General features: G+C 45.2%; 1 protein-coding gene across 4 annotated transcripts in view; it reads right to left on the bottom strand.

The window, feature by feature from the left end:
- The window catches only part of RPS6KA5 (ribosomal protein S6 kinase A5), a 658,611-nt gene that overhangs the window by 527,810 nt on the left and 106,909 nt on the right, over window positions 1-23,892 (bottom strand). For 2 of the 4 annotated variants that reach the window (XM_086937661.1, XM_086937663.1), the window contains exon 2: window positions 18,753-18,834. The exons of the other annotated variants lie outside the window; for them this stretch is intronic. In XM_086937661.1, the coding sequence (XP_086793787.1) occupies window positions 18,753-18,834 (82 nt within the window). The remainder of the gene's footprint in view (window positions 1-18,752; window positions 18,835-23,892) is intronic. 4 annotated transcript variants of the gene reach the window in all.

Here is a 23,892-nt window from a genome sequence, read left to right as displayed (position 1 = left end):
GGGGCGGAGAATGGCGGGAAGTGCAAGCGACGGGCCCCCCCCGGGAGATGGCAGGCAGGGGGGGCAGCGCATGCAGCTCACCGTCTGGGCCCTGGACGGGCGTTGGAGTCTCGACCAGGACTCGGGGGCCGCCGGCACCTCAGCTGGTCCGGGCCTAGTTTTCCCGCCGGGACCGGGGGCTCAGGTAGGAGCGGCGGCCGGGCCGCCGCCGAGCCTCTCGTTGGCGTAGCCCGACTACCCGGCTCCAACAGCTCCGGCGCGGTCCCGCCGGCGATAGGCTGTGTCCGCTGCCCTCACACGGCCACAGGCGAGGCCAGGGGCGTTCCGGTGTCCTTTCCAGGCCGCAGCGCCGGACTCTGCCTCAGGGGCTCGACCTGGCACCACCGCAGCAGCCCCAAGGCAAGATGGCGGTCAGCGACCGTTAGCGCAGGACCCGCCGGCTGGCGGTGTGGTCGCAGGGGCTTCCTCGGTCGCGTCCCTTCGTGCCTACGAGGGGTACCAGCAAGGGCCTCGATGGGTGGGGGCCCTCCGGAGTGATCGCCCCCCAAGGACTACGCTGAAGCAGGCAGATTAAACAGCGGGGCGGCGGAGCTCCAGTGAGACACGTCTGCTCACATCGCCGCCGTAGCCACGCCCCAGCATGTACTTTTGGAACTACAGCATGAAGGCTCAACAGGACACTACACACCGTACTTACTGAAGAACTGAGCGGTGCACTCCCAGCTCAGCAATGGTGCAATGTGCTCCCTGTACAATAACTGTTACACACAGCACTATCCACTCTCCTCAAAACAGCATCACTGCTCCTCACAGCACTGGGATGTGCTCACCTCAGCATTACTGTTTTCCACCCAGCAGAACCCCACGAAATGATAACAAAAGGTTTGCTTCACACAGCACCACATTCCTCCCTGCAGCATTACTCCTGCACACAGCACTACCACCCTGCTCATCTGGACACCAACGTCTCCATACACAGCTCCTCGCCCTGTGCTGTAGGCCCATCCCTCACCCAGCTCTGTGCAAGCAGCCGTGTCTCACACAACACGTAAAAGCTGAAAGTGCAGACAAAACAAACGAGGTGAAGGTGGGGCAGCCTGCCAAGATGAAGATACGAGATTCCATGGGAGAAATAGAGGGTGGAAGGGGGCAGGGGGTAAGGAGGGCTGAGATGGGAGATGGAAGAGAGGAGACTGGAAACGATTGCAGTGCTGGAGACAGAGTGACTGACTCCGGATCAGCCAGCGCTGTAGAAATGATCCAAGTAGAATCGCGTCGGGGGCTGAGGGGGCGCTGGGACTTGCATAGAAAAACTTGTGAACTGAATCACCTGACAGTCGGAGGGGGGAGGGAGGGACGGACAGCGGGAGGGAGGACGGGCTCGCGACAGCGGGAGGGGGGGACGGGCACACGGACAGCGGGAGGTAATATCCCTTAAATGCGCCTTCTAAGCCCATCTTTGATGGCTGAAATATGAGTTTACCCAATGTGAAAATACAACTCTTAACAAAGCACAGAAAATCCCCTCTTAAAAAAGATATCAGATGCCTATGAGGAGGAGGAAACCTTTTCATGATTTGGTAATTCAGCATAAAGAGTTACGGCCAGCCTCCGATGTTGACTCGCTCCCTGCCCTGTTTGCGAGTTTTTAACCATCAGGCTGGGTAATTCAGCTGCGGAGTATGGGAAGGCAGGCGGGGTCCAGCCTCCAGTAGCCGTTGTGTTGACGAATAAACAATACACTTTGTTTGGTGTGCGGTAAAAGCCGGGGAGCCCGTGGCATCGGATTGCACGGTCGAACGTGCCTCACCAGAGGTATCGCTTCCTGCCCTGCTTTCCACGGGCGCTTTTGAAAGTCCGGCCTTGGTCACCCGAGAAGAGGGCTTCTTGTTTCTGCCGGTAGGAAGGAGAGTGAGAGTGCTCACCTCTGCTCCCCGTCCGACGGCCTCTTTGAAGCCATGGAAAATGCGGCGGGCACAGTGGAAATGCCGAGTCAGTGCACACTCCGAGCCGCAAAAAGACCAGGAAGAACAGCAGTGGATAACAAGAGCTGCCACAAGCCGTATGGAGCCAACGATAGCTGGGCACAGAAAGAACGTGCGTGAGGTTTCCACCGGCCGGAGACACGGACAGCGGGGGTGTGGGGGACGGAACGGACAGCGGGAGGGGGGGCGGGATAGGTTTAAGAAAAGCGCTTAGCGGCTCCCGCGAGCTGAGGAGCTCTTGTCTGTGTTGCAGCAGGGGCTGAAATCCCTCTCCACCGGGCGCCATCTTCAAAGAAATGCCCAAACAAACCTAAACACAAAAAAAAAACACCGCCCACCGCCGCATGACGTAGGGAAAGGGGTGGGATGAGAAAAAAAAAAATCGCCGGGAACGCCCACCAATCGCCTCGCTGAAAGACGGACGCCTCTGTCTTCCAATGGCTAGCCTCCATTTATGGAGCTAGCCATTGGAAGACAGAGGCGGGACTAAGCCCAAACTGTAGGAACATAAGATTTCTCCTGGGCGGAGCTAGTGCTCCGGCCCAGGCGAAACCTAAAAAACAGAAGTGTCCATTGCTTGGGCCCCCCCGCACTTAACCTTATGGGAGGGAGACACCAGCTCAAAACCTTTTTTGCTCTCACCGACGTAGAACTTTAATATAGGTCTAACAGTTTAACAAATGGTGAAAATAAAAAAGTAGACATAAGTGACATAACCTCACCCAAACTAGGAAATCCAATAACTAGGAGACTGTACAACCAGTGACCAGTGGTACTCTAAAATGCGTCCCAGTGCAAGGCATAGGATCCCACTGATCAACCATAATACTCAAGGTAGGCGGGGCTTCAATCCTATGAGTATACAAAAGTGTTGTAAATCCATAAGTAGGTTTGCCTATTTCTTGCAGGGGTTTGGTCTACCTCTATGTTTATGTCTGTTTCTGAAAATAATACAGACCTTTAACACCGCTCACTCACTCTTTAGTGTATTAGCTACCCGTTTTGTACTTATCCTGTATGTATGTATTATTTGTGTTAGGGAAGTAGCGCTGCTGTGGTTCATGTTGTACCTTCATTGTGTTGTGAAGCTCAGTACAACACTTTCCACTCCACATAAGATAAAAACAATCCATGTTACCAGTGCTTGTTTTAGTGAATGATGTGTATAAAAAAGTGAACACACGCAAAATATGTGGGCAGAGCTTACGTTTGGTTTTATGTGTGAAACAAACTTTTTTTAACATGGACTTTTTTTTAACATGGATTAGCGATTTTGTAAATTTTTCAAAAATAGCAGACTAGTGGCTCTGTGTCATGTATAACACCTACAACCATTTTTCAAGCTGGGGGTTTTGATACCACAATGAAACAACACCCTGGCTGCTAAGGGATTCCCGCCCCCCCCCCCCCTCCCCCCCCCCCAACACCCACGGAGCTGCTTTCTATGATTTCCCATTGTTCATGACAAGGTCAACTCGTCATAAGCACAGCGCAGGTAACACCCATGACGAGTTGACCTTGTCATGAGCATGGAAGGGGTTAAGGAAATCGCCGGTTAAACAGCCCAGTGGGTGAGAGGGTAGAGAAGGCCTTTCAGATGCAGATGGCAGCATCTCCTGTTACTGCGCTAACATTAACACTTGCTGGAATACCAGCTTGCTAAAATGATCTATTTGCCAGAATAAAGCCATCATCAGCAAGTTAGAGAAAAAAATGACCTATCACCTTCTCTTCTTCAGCAAATCCTCGGTGTTGTAATATGTATGTACGTATTATTATTATTATTATTATTATTATTATTATTATTATTATTATTATGTCACTTGGAGATGGTTGCCATGTGACATCAGATAGAACCTTGGAGGTCCTGGAAATGGGGATTATAGACGGATGCTTGCCAGGGGGTTGAGTGTTTGTACTGATCTGAATAAAGCCCTTTTCCTCATCAACAACTGAAGCGTCATCTTTAGAAAACCCGGGGGTTGTGTGATTTAGGTGGCATGCACATCACAACTGTGAGGTGCCCTGCGTCAAACAAGTAGGGCACAGGCTACAGGTGAGGCCCATGATGGCCGCCAGTGGGGAGCAGTGTCTGAGAAGAGGTGTTAGGAAGCACAGATAGTAGGAGCAGACAGGGCAGGGTGTTAGCAGAGAAGGCAGAGGGGGCAGTGTGTAAGTAGAAGGGGGTGGGAGCAGAAAGGGGAAGGAGCCAAGAGGGTGTTGTGAGAGATAAGGAAGTTTGTTAAATACCTTGCCACTACAATGAGAGCCCTCTGTACAAAATCACCTGCAACCCCCGCCACTCCAGCTGGTCATGCTTTGTAGCAGCAAAAGCAACTGAACTCGCGTCAACTGGTTAAAGCTAAGGCTCAGTCAGGGGCGGCCTTAGGCATGTGCAAGCTGTGCACCTGCACAGGGCCACCAAACCCCACGGGCCACCACGCCAATTTCTAGCCTTAATATAATAATCCTCTGAGGATGGATACATATTTGCGTGGCGGCCCCTGGCAGGGACTTAGCGGCCTCCGGCTCAGTTCTACTTCCAAACACCCTGACCCCCCTCTTCACTGGCCTCACGCTCTGCCCCGCCCGGACCCCCTCTTACGGGGCCCCCTACCTACGCTCCCTGTCCAGGGCCGCCATGAGCCTAGAGCCGCCTCTGGCTCAGTGCTGGTACCTATGTTCTTGAGCAGAGCTCGGAGCTTTGGTTAGCGTTCACAAGCCCTTCAGGTGAAATACTGATTAAATATTGCTAGGACTCAAATATCGGTACCCCCACAGGTTGGCGTTTGTGACACTGCCATGTGCTGAAAACAGGCAGGGGGCTTATTACAGAAAGCGTGCCAGGAGTACGCAAGTGGCGTGCAAGCCCTGTTCTGCACCCCAGGGCACTTTGATAGTATAGAAGGGCCTGCATTCGCTTGCCCAGCCACTTCTGAAATTCATCAGCACTGGTGGACCGGTATCACTAACACTATCCTAAATGGGCATTGGCTTATTTCAATGGGGGTGTCGTCCCATGCAAATAAGGGAATCACTTTGCTTCTGCATCACGCCATATTATGGGCATGGGCACAGTGACAAAGAGGCCTTCAGGAGGAGCACTGTGTGCGCGAAAGAAAGAGGTGGCACGCAGTAAGCATGCCCCCCAAGAGTGCCCTTCTAGAGGGTGGAAAAGGGGTCACATGGAACTCTCAGATGCCCTCTGCAGGGGGATCTTTGCCTCCACTAAAAGTGCAGCCCGGTTGCTTGGCAACCAGCTGCTTCAATCAGTAGGCCCCTCTTACACTAATGTGCTACAGCTAGGGTAGCTGGAGGTCATGGATGCTACTGGTGCAGCACATTATCAGTAATTGGGTGCACTGTCCTTGTTTGCGTCCTTATTTAATACAGCATGGACTTACTAATATCCTATTTAAGCGTAATCCTTTTAGTGACCAGGGAAGAATAGGAGGCAGAGCTGGACAGAGGTACACAGAAAGACCTATTGCAGAACTCATATCGATATTTATGCTTTTGAAATGTGTTTTCCCCATATTCAAAACTAGTTTGTCTTTACACTTGTGTCAAATCAGTCCAAAAACGTAAAATGCCTGTCTCCACTCTAGGCTTTATTAGTGGCCGTTGTGCCCTTGTAACGCAGTCAAGGATGAAGTTACAGGTGAAAAAGAAGGTTTTCAATTTATTTTTTAAGTAATTTTAAAACACAATTTACGTTTTATAATTATTGCGCATTAAGAATTTGAGAAGGACAAGTGACACAGTGGAGGGTTTTGCATGTGATCCAGTTTTTGTATATGTTTGGCTTTTTACGTATTCAAACAGTTTCTTAACCTTTTGCTAGCTTTGTCCGGACATCAAAATGAAAGCTGAAAATCAGAATTGACCCAACTAGTCAAAAACAATAACATTAAGAAACATTTTTGCAACTTCAAATGTTCTAGAAAGCCTTGGTGATTTAAGTTTTTGAGAAGGGAAACTACTGTTGATGCCATTTAGCAAACACACATTGGCAAAGCTAAATCGGTCTTGCCTCTGCAACAGCTATTGGCTTTGCCAATGTGTTTTAGCAATGTGGCACACCAGTGTGACTGCTGCTCAGCATGGCTAAATGTTTGCGGCTTAAAGGAGAGTGGTATGGAGTAGCCGAGAGTGGCATAACTTGGCATAGAGTGGATAGTCGCAGCGTCATAGAATGCAGTGGCGTAGATTAGAGTGGTGCAGATAGACTAGAGATGTCTAGGGGCAGCGGCGTAGAGTGCAGTGAGAAAGGGTAGAGTTAAGTGGCATAGTCGAGTGGCATAGCGTGCAGTGGAATAGAGTTCAGTGGTGCAATAGAATGCGTTGGCATAGATTGGTGCAAAGTAGTGAGCCGTATAGTGCAGTGGCGTAGAATTGATTGATACATAGCAAGAGTACAGTGGCTTACAGCTTAGTGGCGCAGAGTGCATTGGTGTAGAGTAGAGTGGTAAAAATCAAGAGGGAATAAATCACGTTTCAAGGGATGCCAGGGTCTATGTATTATTTATTATTTTATTATTTTAGAAGCTTATAAAGCACGCGGCTACCCCCAACGGGGGTGTCCCGGCGCTACAGACGACCGGCAACCAGAGGGATTCGGTGAGAGCTAGATCATGGAGAAGAACCAGGTCTTAAGTTTCCTCCGAAACAGAGGCTCAGATGTAATAAATCTAAGATCCGTTGGTAGTTGATTCCAAAGTTTGGATGTGACCACAGCAAAGGCCCTGCCCCCAGTGCGTGCAGGACGAAAATGTAGGGCATGCATCAGGCGAAGATGATTAGATCTGAGGTCATGTGCCGATTGAGTAATTTTAAGTCTATGCCTCAAGTATGCAGGGCCTCGTCCGTTGAGAGCCCTAAAGGCCTTGAACTGTATGCGGTAACTCACTGGTAGCCAGTGCAGTTTAGCCAAATAAGGTGTAATGGAGTGGCGATAAGGAATATTACAAATCAGCCTGGCCGCGGAATTCTGCACTGTCTGAAGACGGTTAATGAGATACGCCAGGGCTCCCACATACAGACTATTTGCGTAGTCCAAGTGGGACATAATTAGGGCATGAACCACAGTCCTCCGTGAATCGAGTGGGAGGAAGGGAACGGTTTTTTTAATCATTCGGAGCTTTCCAAAGCAAGATGCCGAAACTTTATTGATTTGGGTTTTACTGGACAAAGCTGTATTAAATTGGAAACCCAAATTGCGGGCAGCTTGTACTGGCTCCGGGGGGGGAGGGTGGGGGGGTGGGGGTAAGTTCAGACGGCCACCAAGCATTGACTGGAATTGGAGATTTCTGATTAAAAAATAAGACCTCAGTCTTATCTGTATTCAATTTGAGATTGTTGGTGGACATCCAAGAGGCGATGTTCACCAGGCAGTGGCGGAAATTAGCCATGGATCTATCAGAGTGGTCTTTAAAAGAAAACACAAGCTGAGTATCATCGGCATAAAAGACCACTCTGACGCCCCAGGATTCCACCACTTTTTCTAGCGGAGTCAGATATACGTTAAACAAAAGAGGGCTGAGTGCAGAACCCTGAGGGACCCCCCCATGTCAATGGTTTCTCCGTGGCGACATACGGCCTGAGGAAGACCTGCTGCGTTCTGTCCTTCAAGAAGGATTTCACCCACGCAAGCGGGGTCCCTCCAATGCCCACCTCTTGGAGAGCAGGGTGTCGTGCGAGATTGTATCGAATGCTGCGGATAGGTCGAGGAGGACCAACATGGCCTCCTCTCACCTATCCACACACTCGCGAATTGACTCAGACACTTCCAGTAGAGCCGACTCTGTACTGAAGCCTGGCCTAAAGCCCGACTGGGAGTCATGTAGCAACTGGTTAGATTCTAGGTATTCTGTAGGCAAGTTAAGTCACTCACCTATCTTAGTAATGAAGTTCATTTACTTGTGACAATGTTATAGGTTCAGAATGATACCTATAACCCTATGGGAGTCTTCAAGATCTCCCCGGAAATTTTGGGTCACGGAAGGAAGTCGCAACAACGAAGCACGAATGAGCAGCATTGAGAGCTTCCGTGTCACCCGTAGGAGATCTTGAAGACTCCCATAGAGTTATAGGCATCATTCTGAACACATGTCTGAAGCATTGAAAAAAGTAGATACGGGTCACAACCTTTTGGTGGGTGAGGGTTTGGGCTTCAGAAAGATAACGCCTCATATGACCTCAGTAGGCCCTGGTACCTAATATGGATAACTAGGACCTTTACTACAGAACTGCACACTCTATGGTTAACAGATATAAATGCATTTAGGAAGAATGTGTGCTGAACAAGAAAATCTTGTGGTAAACTGACATGCTCAAGCACAATTAAAACAATGCTAAATATGAAGAAAAAAACCACAATGCTTTGGGGCAAATTTCACACATAGGGTGGAGTTTTGAATGCCCTCTTCAGAGCACACGTATTTGTATTTAACAATATACATTGTTTCTACCTAATAAGTCAAATGAAAAATATAATTAATCCGTCTATATAAATGTAACTATTCATATCTTCAAAGCATTGCACACTAGAAAGTTCTAATAGATTGGATGATGAAGTAGATAAGATTGGATATCATATCGAAACTTAATGTTTATTAAAAATAAAAATCCATCACATTAATCTTCGAATACTGTATGTTTTGATCTAGCTTCGGAGAAACACCCCATGCGGCCGACTCAATCTGCGAAATATAAATGTACATTATTTTTAAACCATGAAGATATTAGCTATTAAGAATGAACTGATATTTGGATAGTGCATCATAATTTATTATGGCTGCTATCGCGCACATTTTGTATTAAAATCTAGCACGGTGAATATGTGTACAGCTTGTTATAATTCTGGCAGAATTTTTTCTTCCAGTAATGGTTATACAGGACAAAGAGACAACATTTTTACAGTGCTAAATTCCAGCTCCATTTCTGTGGCAATTTAATAGAGACAGAACAGTTATCCGAATAGGACGGCAGCCAATTTGCTAAAGATGAAATACAATCTGTCTATTTCTCTTCTTATGCACACAAGGAATGAACATGTTTACAAGCCGTTCCTGGCTATAGAGAGGTTTACATCTTTATCTGGTTAGCATTACTGACCGCCAAGAGCTAATCTCTGTCAAAAAGAATGTGGACAAGGGAACAACCCGCCAGGGTCTAAAATGATAAACTGAAAGCAGCAAGGCATATCGCTTTTTATTTCAAGAATATGTTACTGACGTATGACCATACCAAACAACATACCATTAGCCTCGATATTTAGACCATGCTCTAGACAGCGTTCAGTCATGTACCCTCAAAGGTATATCCCTCCCTAAAGAGGGAAGCATTTGTTACATCTTGTCATATGGGCAGACGAAGGCCGCTCATAGACGACATATGGGAGTTAAAAGACCCCTCTAAAGCTTCATTCTGCGTCTTCCCGACTAAATGAAGCACACCTCAGTGTGAGTTGCTTTGTACAGGATGTATCCCCGACCAAATAAGGTTAAATCGACTACTACATTTTTGGATCTGACTTTCCTGCTTGCAAGGCGGGCCATCACCAGATGCTGGAAGTCCTTGGCCCTCCTCTGATAATGTCCTGGCATACTGATTTGCAGCACTGGTTGTGAGCACCACCTTACATAGTGAGGAGAAGCACATCCTTCATTGTTCTGGAATTGTGGTACTTTTGGACCGTGCTTGTACAGAAGCATAAGGTCCTAATTTCCAATGAGGACTACTACCCTTGAACCACTCACCCATTCGATTATTGACAACCCCTCTCCCCGCATGACGTCTTGCCTGTTCCTCCCCAACGCCCTCCTGCTTGTAATCCTGCATAACCACTTGCCCCCAGTCTTGACTGGTGATTAACTAGTCACTCACAAGTATCTGATGTTCTTACCCGAAACCACATCCAAATATCTTGTTGTGATTCTCCTGCAGGCTCCCCGCAAACAGTTAGTTGTTTTAAGATGAGAAGGTTTATAGATTATAACATCCAATGTCGATATGATTGTTTTGGATGATCTTTCTGGCAAATATCGAACCTCTGTTGAATATGTATTGTCATACGATCCGTAAATCCACTTTTCTGCCAATGTAAATGAAATGATGAAAACACAAAAACAAAAAAATTGGTTTAAAAAAAACAAAAAAAAACTCCGTCCTAGGGCGAGTTTTAGAGCCAATGTTCATTCAAGCAAAGGCTCCTCCGTAAGGTGTCAAACGTACTCGCCCCCAATGTATCACATTACAACAACACAATCAACTGCTGAATGAAGGTTACAGGGTCCGTACACACCGATTAAAACTACAGTGTGTAAGGATGAGGTAATTAGGACTGCGTGCATCCAGGGCAGTGTAAAATTACAATTTCGTGGATTAGGAGTCCTGCATTAATATAAACATGGTCTATTATCAGATTAATTAGACAGGGCTTCCATAAGTGTTTCTCAAGTAATCCTGGTTGTTACATTACTATTTGATTTTTGTATCCATATTATTGGACGTTTTAATTTATCTGAAGAACATCTGTGTACACATTATGACGTCCCGCAGTTTGAGCATTCCTTGACTGAATTTAGAGGGAAGTCCAATCACAAAAGCTCTGAAGGAAGTGGATTAGATTTGCAACATTACTCTTAATCAGGGTTATGTGGATGAGTGAGGATAGTCTAGTATGTGAGAGACTTTCTCCATATTCTAAGTGATGTGAGCTACTGGTGTGACCGGTCATCTGATCCGTGCATAAGTATGTACCCGAATTGATTGGGGTGCTGCAGCGTTGCAGGACGTTTCGAACACTTAACACTTAGCAGATTTCAGTGTTTTTTTCTGTGCATAAATGTGAGGAAATAAGTATTTTTATCATTGTCACACAAGTTACACTTCCCTGGATTACAAGGATGTTTTACTTTTCAGAAATGTCTGGGATCAAGGGATTTCCCAACGCATATGACTTTATAGCCGTAGCTCTTTCTCATGTTACAGCCGATGCAGCAAAGATCACTGTCTTGGGGATCTTAATATTCACTTTGATGTACCGAATGCAGTTTGAGCAGCTGAAATGACTTACTTTCTTTATTCAATTTGACTAGTAACAACCAGCTCCTCGCACATTCGAGGGGTCATGCTTTAGCTATTACCTGCTCCAACTCCTCACTTTGTCAACCTTATTTTCCTTTTCCAGTTCCTTGGTTGGACCATTATGGTATTGCTTTCTTGTGTTCTTTATTTAAGACAATTCTGGCTATCATCCACTCTCAGCCTTCAGTGGCGCTCGGGAGGTGTAATAGCGTTTGTGTAGAGGCACTGATTGGTTTTATATCTTTGAGCACTTTTCCCTCAGATTCAACTGTTCAACAACTTTTAGAGAATAATCATGCCCAGTTGACTACGACTCTGGATTAGATTGGCCGAAAAATAAGGCACACTGACAAGCAAGCCCTTTCCTCCTGTAGTTAGTTTCTCGAGGGGCTAACTGTACTTAAATGCTCCTTATGTTCCACTGAGGGTCACAACAAGACTTCGACCGTGCTATTAGAACTGCGTGGTTAAAGGCTAATTACATCAATAAACAGGTAATCAGAAAGGCCAAATTTGTGTTTTATTGAAACAAAATGTCCAATGCTTGTAATATGACGGATGCCTTTGTTCCCGTTATTAAAGACGCACCCACAAAACCACCCTGTTATTAAGACTGCGCCATCCCCCAAAACATTTCCCATAGGTTTACACATAATCAAGAAAATCATTCATGACAGCTCAGCCATAAACCTGTCCTTCACAAGTTGACAGAGCCAGCAAAGACGGCAGTGGTGAGGCTTGCCCAGAGCATGGTCTGGGAGCACAGTTGCAGGAAGGTTGCAAAACCACGGCTCGCGACTCATGCGATAAGCAGCAGTGACAAAACATGCCAACACTCACTGACAAATCATCCCAACTCAACGCAGCTTCAGTCGGATCACTTGGCCATAGATTAAAGGGGCTGCGTGGAAAGCTAGCGGAGTACTGAAGCCAGGATTTAAAGGCGGGGCACCAACTGATTGGTGGAGCGGGCCAAGAGGATACCACACGGAGTTAAAGGAACAGTGAGTAGCGGGCATGTCCCTATTGTGAGGGGGCAAAGCAGCGCTCAGATATTAAGCGCCTATGACAAAGCCATTAAAGAAGTTTTTTTTTTTTAAAGCAGTGCTTGGAGCAAGGGCTAGGATTCTCTTTCAGACAGAGAAGTGTTTAGCACTGTGCCAATCTGAAACACAAGCGCTTACTACGAAAATGGGAAAAGCAAGGTCAGGGTAGGAGGGGACTGGCAGGGGAAGAGGGGATCAGCATGGGGGATTAAGTGATTTATGGAATATAATTTAAATAAAAGTACCTCTGCAGACAAGCACAGGAGGAGGGTGCAGCAGGTGTGAGGAGATAACAAGACTTACAACCCTGTTTACATAGACAGAAGCCGGAGCTCACAGTAATTGAAAACATTGGGCGCTCGTGTCAAATGCTCTTAGAGAAAGGGTAAAGTAGTCCCTAAACAGATGCTACAATGGGACAAGTGGAAGGCTGCAAGTACTTGGGCGATGCTCTGTGGAAGTTAACAACCAACAAAAAGGAGGGACAAACATGAAAGATTAACCACTTGGAAGCAAGGATTTTGAAAGGACACTGAAACAAACAAATGAAAAGCAATGGGCAGACTTTAAGCCCACAAAGTACATACATGTCTCGAGACAGCGCAATCGCTGCCAACGTTAAACCTAAAAATGATCAAAAGCAACTCAAGCCCTCTTTTGATTCACTCCATAGTGAGGGTCCCTCCCCAGGGAGTCTGTGTGCGTTGAAGGACAAAGGGGATGATACAGAGGACACTGAAGTAAAAACGCTCTTGTTGCAAATGAGGAAGAGCCTAACGTCTACTACTGCAAAACTGGATTCTCTTAAAGTTAGGGTAGACAAAATGCCAACAGCACTTGATAAGCAAGAGAAAAGGATACCCACAGCAGAATCACACACATTTGCCATAATAGATGATGCTGCAGCCGCCAACGTAAAACCTCAAGGTATGACTAACGTACTCCATGTCATACAAGTCAAAAATGCAGATCTTAAAGCAAGATCCCAGTGTAAAAACGTACGCTTGGTGGGTATTTCAGGATCCACCAAAGTGGGCAATATGGCAGACTACAGTGAATCTCACAAGTCTTTATTTAATGCGGATAGGTTCTAAACTCTATTTTCCGTAGAATGTGCTCATCGGTCTTAAGGCCCAGACCCCGCCTTTTGCAGCTGGCCCACTCTGCATAACTATTTAATCACACAGATTGTGATACTGTCCTCCGTTTGCTGCGTGAGAAGGAAAAACTGGCACTGTAACAAGCCCAATGTTTTTCCCCACACCGTAAAGCGCCAGCCTCATTGTTAAAAAGATAATATTGGCTTATGACGTGGGTACCGCTCTGATCTCGGGCTCACTTGTGGAAGGTCATGGAATGAAACGGGCACTCCGGTTTTTGTTGACAGACTAGATGTCTGAAATAGTGTAAAATGGATTTGCTGCCTACTGGGGTCTCCGGTGGATGGAACAAGAGGATAACAAGTGCTACAGAGGCAACCAAATGAGCAGTGAATTCCTCCCCTGCCTACTCCAACTTCAAGGGTTGTATCTGTGACCAGGTCAACATTGAAGGTAAAACCTGGAGTCACACCAGGGAGGGAAGGATGATTTGCTGAGCTCTCAATGTCAAAACTGGTGAACACAGATAACACCAATGCTGGCCTAACTCAATCAAAAAAATCCTTTACCTACAGGACATCACTGAAGTAGCTGACCAGGAGGTAAAGATTTACATAGGCATACCCGTGCCCACGTGGGAGGGGGGTTGCCCAAGCAGAACACAGGCCGCATTAATACAACACCCCAGATCAGCACAAGTCATCGAGTTTCTGGACAGGGATGGGGGGCACATACAACACCAAAAATATATTGTTTTAATTTACTTCACAGTTTTCTAATCTTTATACCCCAAGAGTTAGGCCAGCATCAAAAGATTATGCTTGCTATTTTGATAGAATCTCTCTTGCTTAACTTGGCAAAGCTTTCAAACATTTTCTCAACACTCCTATTACTTGCGAAGAGGTAACTGCTGCAATCTCGAACTTGCCCACACGCAAAGCACTAGTAAGCGATGGGCTACCTAGCAAATTTTATAAAGCATACACTAATCTAATAGCCCCAAGACTTTGCAGGTCTATAATGAATCCCCGATATCCAAAACTCTTGCCCTGACCTTTAGAGAGGAAATATTAATACCATTACTTAAACTGGGTAAGGTTTCAATGTCATATGAATCTTTTAGGCTGCTGTCCCTCATTAATACAGACACTAAAATTCTCGGCAAGCTGGGAGCAAACAAATTATTACAGTTATTGCCCTACCTGGTCTTGCCCGACCAGGCCAGATTTATTCTGGGCAAATCCACATCCTATAATTTGCAAACTCTATTTCCTCTTCTACACCAACGTAACCCTTTTAAGGAGTCAGTGGGAGTCTTCCTGGATGCCACTATAGCCTTTGATTCACTAGAATGGAAATGTTTGTTCACAATAATGAAAAGAATGGGAATCCCACACAGCTTCATTGGATGGATTTGGCTACTCATTATTGAGCCCACAAGCCAAATATAGTTAAATGTTCTTATCTCTGACACTAGCCTAATAACCACGGGGATGCGTCAGGGTTGCCTGCTTTCCGAATAGTTGTATGCTCTGGCATCAGAACCCGTGGCATGCACACTCCAACAGCTGCACTCAACTAGAGGGTTACATTTTCTGTCTCGCAATCTTAATAGATCACTCTATGCTGATAACATTACATTATTTATTAATAATCCAGCTCAAAATCTTACCTCAGTTATCCCTGAGTTTACACCCTTCAAGGCCCTGCCAGGACTAACAATTAATTGGACTAAATCAACTATAGACCCTTTGACCACTGACACAACTGTATGTCCACTCAATGGTCCTGTCCAGTGGTGCCAGGAGGTTGTCAAACACCTGGGGGTGTAGGTGAGCAATGAGAAAAATATAGTATTGACCAAAAATTAGGAGTTGATCGGGTGATGGTGTTGCCTACTGCAAATATCTGATAGGCAGAATAGCTTTGATAGAAATGATTGTTCTGCCTAAATTATTATACTTATTTTATAATATACCAAGTCCCTTGAATCAACAGTTTTTTTTAAAAAAAAACTCACATCATATCTGATCACCCTTGTATGGGTAGGTAAATAGCCCAGAGTCAAATGAGAGATTTTAACATTACCTTATGAGCAGGGTAGACTGGCAGCACCCGACTTTAACTATTTAACATATGTGCCTAAGCACAATTCGCCTACTATTGGCTGCTTCCTCTAACGTACGTGGCACATTTGGCCGTCGAACCCCTAGCCACGATGATCGGACACATTCCCCCAATTGTGGCATTGGGATCAACTCTGTGGCGAGCACACAATTGGCTTGGGAACAGACTAAAACCATCCTATACTTAACACCCTAGAACAAACATTGCAGCACTACCCAATTAGCTAGCTCACCAGAGAACAATCAATGATGGCAAGATTCAGAAGATGGGGACTCAAGACAATAGACACTGGCTAATAGGGGGTCAGTTATTAAAGCTGGCTGCTATATCGAACTGTCTGTGAACACATCTGACTGGGGCTAAAACACAAGACACATTCGTATATTTTCAACTCGGTCATTATGTGGGGCTCGTAACGCATTATTTCCATAGGAGCCGCCTAGCTTCAGAGTGTTGTCGCTGCTTCTTACGCTTAAGTCGATCTCAGCACCTTGTCATGATACACCAATGTCCAATCAGAGGCTCATATTATCACACTACGAGCATGAATGCGCTGGAAGGAAGATTTTAGGCAAGCTGTTTACAGGCAAAGAATGATTGTGTTGTTGCAGCCAAACTAGTCTGCTGGCACCAACCGGTAGGTTACGGTTAATTCATTTTAAATTCTTACAGCAAAATTTCGAACCCATTTGTAGGCATTTACATGTGGACTGGCGACTGGGCTGCGTGAGGACCTGGATCAGAGCCTGGCAGCTGCCTGACCACTGGGACTACAGAACTGATTGAAACGCGTGTACGATATAGAAGGGGATTACTCCCACTGAGGTACGACTCCACCTGTGATGAGAAGGGGCTACAGATGAGACAACTGCCTGCTTTCTGGATTGCATCAATACAGGAGAATGGGACAACTTAATATTGTAATGTGTGCCCATGTTCGGAAGCCTGAAGATGTACTTACACCGATAAAGGTTGCAAACCCTGTTGCTTAGTTAGTAATTTACTGTATGGAACAAATGTTTCAAGTATACATTGTCTCTTGAATTTGCAAGGTTTCCTTTCAAATTCAATAAATAAAAGTATTAAGAAAAAGAACCTGAAAATCACAAGAAGGCACATAGTAACATCCTGACATTTCAATTTCGATTACATATCAGAGTTCTTGAAATGCACTTAAACCCAAAGTAAAATTACAAGGTTGTTTGAGAGGCAACAAAACCAAAGGTCCGCCTCATTCAATTCTAACTCAATAATGCTAAAAATATATAAATGTATGAAAGAAAGAAACAACACAGCCCCCACCGTAGTTCGAGTGGAACAACTGTTCTACATAGATTCTTGATTTCTAAAACCCCTAGATTGCGGAGTAACTTTTCCCAGAAGGCTTAGAAAAATATGCATGGTGTCTTGAAACAAATGGCTCTCAACCCTGAGTTGCAACATCATTACAGATGAAAGTGATTTTGGGAGATAATGACATAAAAAACGCCACTCTCACTGCATGCAAGAAGATTTTTTTCACCACTGAAGGGAGAAATATCTGAAGTTTGTCATGGAAACGAGGGAGGAAGCGGACATTCACACGGATAGCTAGATTTTGACAAACTTGATAAGATGGGTTGCTACTCAGATAATGTAAAATACATGATAGCACTTTGTTCCTTTCAGTAAAGACTTTACAGAAACCCACCCCAAAGCAAGACTTCTAAAACTGAAGATGAATAAAGGGATTTACAAATGTTTGCAACAGAACCCGTCTGGGGATTCAACGAGAACTGAATTAGACTAAATGTGGACAGTTAAAAGTGAGCTAGAAGTTGATCTCGGAGCTCTACGATATGCTATGTACGCCGGCCCTCAATGAGTATACCCTCAGTCAGAGGCCATGAGCTAAGGAGCTATGGAGGGACCTCTCGAAAAAAGAATGGGGAGAGATTTATTACAGGGCCAAACATACAGCAAGGAACACTGCTGGTAAGGAAATAGTCTTCAAAATAGCCACGTATTGGTACCCAAGGCCAATGCCCCTCAACCAAGGGAATCCGGACCGTAGCCCTACTTGTTGGAGGGGATGCGGGGGGAAAGGTAAACTACTACACCTGTTGTGGGAATGCCCTGTCATTTCTAATTACTGGCCTCAAATCTTGGACGAGATCAATGGGCAATTTGAGACACAGATTCCGAGATTCCCAGGTTATGTGGTACTGGGGTTGCCCAATCCCCTCACCTTCCTACTGAAGTCCCGCAAAGGAAGATAGATGGGCGTGGCACTGGGGGCCACGCTCCAAAACATACTAACGCATTGGGGCACACCAACAGTACCCACCCATTCGGGTTGGCTCCATAACTTGTGGTACACTTTAGGGATAGAACGCATACAGGCCCCACTCACTAGTTCGGGGCTCCCTTTTTGGAGAGGTCTGGAAGCCGCTGCTGACCATGCTGTCCTCTGAACTCAATGAGATCACATGTCCAAGGTACCTTTGTCTCCTGCGTTTAACATCCACAGACAGGGCTTCTGAGACACAGTAACATTTTAGTGCTCACTCTCTCCGCAAGGACGTCACAGGGGATAGTGGAATTCTGCATACTAGTCGGGGGAGGGGTTGGGGGAAACTGGAGAGTTTCATTGTCCAAATGTTATGGGGGTAAGTTTTAACCTCCTCAAGTTCGATTGAAGCCCATCGAAGCACATGCACGGACTATTATGCCACGGGATCAGTAGATGGCTAGAGTGGGTTATGTTAGAGCAGTATGTACCGTAAATCTTCTTATGCATACTAGTTTACAATGCATCAGATGTCAGAGCTATAAATGTATGTACAATGAAACTGCTAATACTACTAATAAAAAAAAAGAGTTAAAACTAAAAGTGAGCTAGCAAGTACAAAATGAGCTCTTTAAATTCTGTTTTCTGTATGTACTACTAGAACTAATCCTAGTCAGGATCATTCTCTGAGACTATGGCCGAATTTCTTTTAGTTTTTGTATAGTGAACAATAAAGAATATGCAGGATCATCAAATATTTAATTAACAGCTACAGACTTGGCTCTTTGTGAAGAATTATAAATTTGGGGAGATTTGACAGATACTTTGTATCCACCAATAGTTTCACAAAATTGAAAGAAGAAGCAAAGTGGATTAAAAGTCAGATGAATTTATAAACCAAAATGTAGGCAACATTTTATAATACTGTATATAAGATAAGTTGAGACTATCAGCCATCAAGAGAGCCATACGATTTTGGCGAGAGACAAACGCTTTCATAGGTACATAAATTGTGTTAAATAAAAGGTTAACAAAAATGGAGAATTGCCCGGTTTATGTGGGCACAGGTATGGCAACTACAAATAAACTGGATTCCAGTTTAAATTACCTACCAGAACAAATCACAATCTTTTACCTGGATTATCTGTGTGAAGGACCACCAGTGGGTGATGCTCTCTCTCTCCCTTCCGATTTCTACTTGGAATGGCAATCCTAATCTGTGAAATGAGGAGTGAGAAGGGAGTTGTTTGGGTATACTTTGACAGTGTGTTGGCGAAAATGATGTTAGATTTGTTACCCACTAATTAGCAACTAAAAGCCTCACGTACAAAACTTTTGCAGTCGCAAAGCCTGACCTTTTTGTGAGTCAATACCCAGCAAGTGGCCAAAGAAAGACTATGCAAGCCACCCCCGTCAACATGCTCTACATCATGCGTACTCACAAACATTTTCCCGGGGCCGCAAAGTATGCTCTTTGGTGTGACCGAGGGCCTCACTGATGCCAGCAGGAGAGGGGGGTGTAAAGTGGGTGTTGGGGAAGCAAAGCATGTATATCTACTGGTTGAACTCAATTGTGCAATGTGAACCAGAAAACGTGGAATGAATACTGGCTTCTCCACTTGACCAAATTATGTGACCCTGGGCAATTGTTTTATTTCAATTTCCCTCCTTTTCCTTCATTATCACATATAAGAGGACCTTGAAATACATGACTTCAGGATGCATGCTGTACAAAACCATCTCCTGTGCTTGGATGTAATCACCAATAACATTGTTTTTCAGGGTGAGGGGGGAGAGAATGAACGTTTCTAAATTCATGTTTGAAAACAATCACTTTAAAAAATAGTTCTGAAGGCACTGCTATAATTTGATTTGCAAAGGTAAAATGGTTCTACAGGTCAATGAAATACACTTTTTGAATTCTGTTAGACTATGGTATTTTTACATGTTTGCGATGTTCAAAAATGAAGGTGTTCCTAAAGTTAAGGCCCTATTAAGTTCATTTTGTTTAACTGCAATTAACCTTTAAATAAGTGCTTCCTGTATATTTAAAATGTTTTAGTGTTTGTGCTGAGTCTACTAAACAGCAGCCCAGTGCTACTGCTGCTAAGGGGGCCGTATTTAAAGGTCACTAGGGCCGCATTCGGCCCGAGCCTTACTTGGAGTATCACTGCTCTAGATATACCTATTTGAAGAAAGTCCACATAATTTCAGCTTTAAGATTCAAAACGAGAAAGACATTACAAATCAAGAAAGTTCACTGAAATATGAATACAAAATACTGAGAAACGTTAAAAAAAATAAAATTAAAAAAAACATTCTTCTCTACTATGGTCTTGTAAAATATTTTGGGGAGATACTCTATGGTCCAAAAATCAAACGAATTAAAAAAGTACTCCCGAAGTAAGCTAATAGAGAACGAGGAATACAAATGAGGCCGGAGAACGTTTTTCCTACTAACTGGTGTCCAACTTCTTCTTGTCACGGAGGAAAAATATCCCTGAAAACAATATATTCAGAAATGTGAATGGTAATTCAAATAAAACTGATGTGTCATGGAGTCCACCAAATAATACTGACATGGACTGGGATAATCGGTCTCTGGTTCATTAATGGAGTTGTGCCAGATCTATTTTGTTGCACAGTGCAGAGCTGTATGTGCTAGAACTTTCCTAATAGTATTGCATATTCCTCAATGATGTCTGTAAGCTGCCTTAAAAAACTAGATTCATACACTTGCCCCAACTTGGCTCTTGCTCATATCGCCTGGTTGGATACAACTTTCATGAGTTAGATATAAGTAGACTCAACTTGGGCAGTTCAGGGGGAATTTTCTGTACATCGTGTGATTTCTGTACAAGTATTTGGTCCAACTGTGTTTGGCTGCTTTCAGCAGCATTGCCAGTAAGTGCAGGAGGAAATGTCCCAATATTGATGAGGACAGGTGCATAGGGTCTATATTTCTCATTTACAGCTTCACACATTATATTCATTCCAGGCACCTGAAGTCCCCATGTACCAGTCCAGGGATAAACCCCCAGCATTGTCAGACCCATAAAAGGAACAGTCTTTGTGACTACAGATGAATCTTTTGAACTTTTTGCATAGTGACCATTAAAGATTATGCTGGATCATCAAATATTTCAGTAACAGCTAAAGATGTGGCTCTTCCACAAGGTTTTCTGCTCTTCTTCACAGTTTCACCTCTTGTCTCCCGCAGACACATAAAACTCTGGAAACACCTTGGTGGTACGAGATTTCAGATATACTGGCAATACATTTCACAGTTCAAATCTTATTTAGAGTTCCTGTGATACGACCTAATGTACTCTCAGAAAGATTGACAATCAAGAAACACTTTGTAAAGAGGCACTGGAGCATTCATCGGTATCTTTCCTTGATGAATGAAGATGGTGTTCCCAAATTAAGCAAGTGTTGTTTTGCAGTTTCCTTAAAGCTCCAACTTGATAGATTATTTCAGTGATTGAAACCTCTGTAAGGTTAAGTACATACGCATGCAAGGCTGACAAACCTATGTGAACAGAATGAGCATCGTATACTAATAAGGCAAACAGGACTCTGATGGGAGGCACTCATCTTCGGATACTGTGAAGGTTCCTCATTTACAAACATTTATGCAAAGAGATGGCGTATAGCCAGTCAATTTCACCAAATGTGACGGCAGCTAGAGGCCTCGCTGAGTTTCTAACACTGCCCTGGCTGTCCCAATTCTCACTGCACAAAACGGATACAAATGGGAGGCATTTTGCAAAGCTGGATTGAAGAAGGGCACCATCTATCATGTGCTCTGAAATATTGTAACACTGTATAATTTCAAAAATTCGAAAAAAATAATAAAAACACATTTAAACAAACGAAATTGAGCACCAAAATATTGTACGACAAAATATGGTATCTAAATATATATAATTAAGTACAAATTTACTATTGTCAGAGCCATGCCTACCAACAATGCGGTGTGTGTGTATATAGAACTATTTATTTTGCACTGGCAGCGATCGCATCAGTGTAGTTAGGATTAGAAGAGAGTATCCATATTAAAGGCATTTTTTGTTTAAGAACTTTGCCACCGAGGCGCTACGACACCAACCAAGATGGCCACATAGTCTCCCGGCTCCACTGACCTCCGTCCTATGCTTTACTATCCTGTCACCTATCCTGATTTCCTGCCCCGGATCCGTGTGTGTGACCCGATTTGCACTCCGATGATGTGATCCCGGAGTTTCTCCGACACCGTGGAGCGGAGTAATGTCGAGGATTGATTTGAGGCCTAACCCAGCCAAGAAGCTGGGGTCTCGAGTACTGGCCTAGCCGGGTCCGAGTTGAACAACAACGGACTGTTGTATGCGGTTGGGTCCGGTCTCTGGAACATTCGGAATTTTGGGATTGTCCTGCTACCATCTGCTGCCTGGTGCTCTATAGGAGGTGAGGTGACCCGTTACGCACGGTGCTGTGCTGCGGGGGTCCTGGGTCCGGCATTCATATCGCCGGTGCCCCTTGGGTTGGAATCTCCCCGCGCGCTACTGCACGCTAACAGTCTGTCCCTCATGGCTCATTCCTGCTCCGCCTAATCTTCCCCCGGAGAAGGCGCCTCTCCTTGGGGAACACCATGCCTGACCAAGAATGGAGGCTGATGGAGCAGGCTCACAGTGGCCCGTCATTGCAGACGGTGCTGGAGGCCCTTGCGGCACTACAGGAGACTGTCGCTGCCCAGACCTGCAGCCTGTTGTTGGTGGCGGATGGAATCATAGGACTGAAACCGGATCCTGGCTTGACACCCAAGACCCGACGGCCAGCTCGCCTTTCGATTGACGCCCCGGTGGCGTACTTAGACCCGGCGCTTGAAGCTGTATTTTCCCCTATCGCAGTGGAGCTACTTGACAGTACTGTGTTTGGTGACTCATTTAATCTGTTGGAATCCCCGGTTTTGCACCTGTCGGAACATTTACATGCTCTCCCTACTTCGGATCCTTTCAATCGGTACTGTGAACTGTTTTGGACTGTGTCGACCCCCCTCCCCAGTCGGTCTATCAAGATGGCGGATGGGATAAAGCCTGGCTTCGGAGACGGGGAGGGGCATCCTTGGTACCAGCCGACTACTTTGGGACTTGCCGTTCTTTTTTCATCTGTGGACCCCTGTTCTGCCAACTTCTGTGTACCTTTTGACATTTTGAGGACGGGGCTTTCTTCCTCTGACGGACTCAGTGAATTTAATCGACGGGGCCAAGGCTGAGATTGTTGTCTGGGTTGTTTATTGTGGTACTATGGTTAACGGGATTGTTTTATTGAATTAACGGAGTCCGGGGCGGGGTTGGTTAGGACGGGGCGAGAGACCGGGAGTGCGTTGAACAAAGTCCTCCTCCATTTCCCCTCTTCGGGTGGGGGTTAAATTTCTTTTTCCTTTTTTCCCTGTTCCTTCTATATTTCGGGTCTCGGTTCTTGGGCGACAGGCACGCTGCTAGGGGGGTAGGCCGTAGTCATCTTCAGGGGTGCAGGGTGGGTGGCTGGGGGGATGGGAGTTTTGTTTTTCTTTGTTTCTATGGCCTTTTTTCTCTTTTTATCTTTCTTTGGCCTTTCCTTCTCTCTTTTTCCGGGTCAGTGTAGTGGGTTCATTGTCTGGTCCATCTTTGCTTTCACATCTGTGCCTCAACTCTCGCGATGTTTCGGGGCCACGGCGCGGGCATAAATGTTGGCGCGAACCGTAATAGTACGCTTGTTTATCCGGGTGTCGTCTGCTTTAACGCCACTGATTTACATGATAAAGACTTAACTGTGGACACATTGCTATTTCGCTCGCCCCCTCTTCATAGCTTGAGATAATGTATGGCACCTGATCCTTCTATTTTATATTATAAAATGAAACCTTTGGTATCCTGTTCGCAATTTGATATGTCTTCCAACCGGTGCGCATTGTGGATGTAGCGAATATGCTCCCCGGGAGGCTGGGTCTGAAGTTTTGATCGTTGTATTGTGTTGCAACTGTTTAGCGGCCAGCCCTGGGGGTTGTAGGCCCGTGTCTGTATCTGGTTGAAAATGTCAAATAAAGGTTTAAAAAAAAAAAAAAAAAGAACTTTGCCACCGTTTGATGAATCTTCACAAAACTGTCCGAAACAAAATTCATCCACTTTGGCTCCTTCATGAAGCGTTTTGTGCTAAACTAACCAGCGAGAGCAAAGAAAAAGGAGGAAAGGCCCAAAAGTTTGATTTCCCATTTTAATTCTTGTAGGAAGTTTTGGTCTCTCATATAGAAAGAG

Source organism: Lissotriton vulgaris, chromosome 9 (genome assembly GCF_964263255.1).
Source record: "Lissotriton vulgaris chromosome 9, aLisVul1.2, whole genome shotgun sequence".
Taxonomy (NCBI): domain Eukaryota; kingdom Metazoa; phylum Chordata; class Amphibia; order Caudata; family Salamandridae; genus Lissotriton; species Lissotriton vulgaris.
The sequence above is the reverse complement of the archived record's forward strand: the minus strand, read 5'-3'. Positions and strand labels throughout refer to the sequence as shown.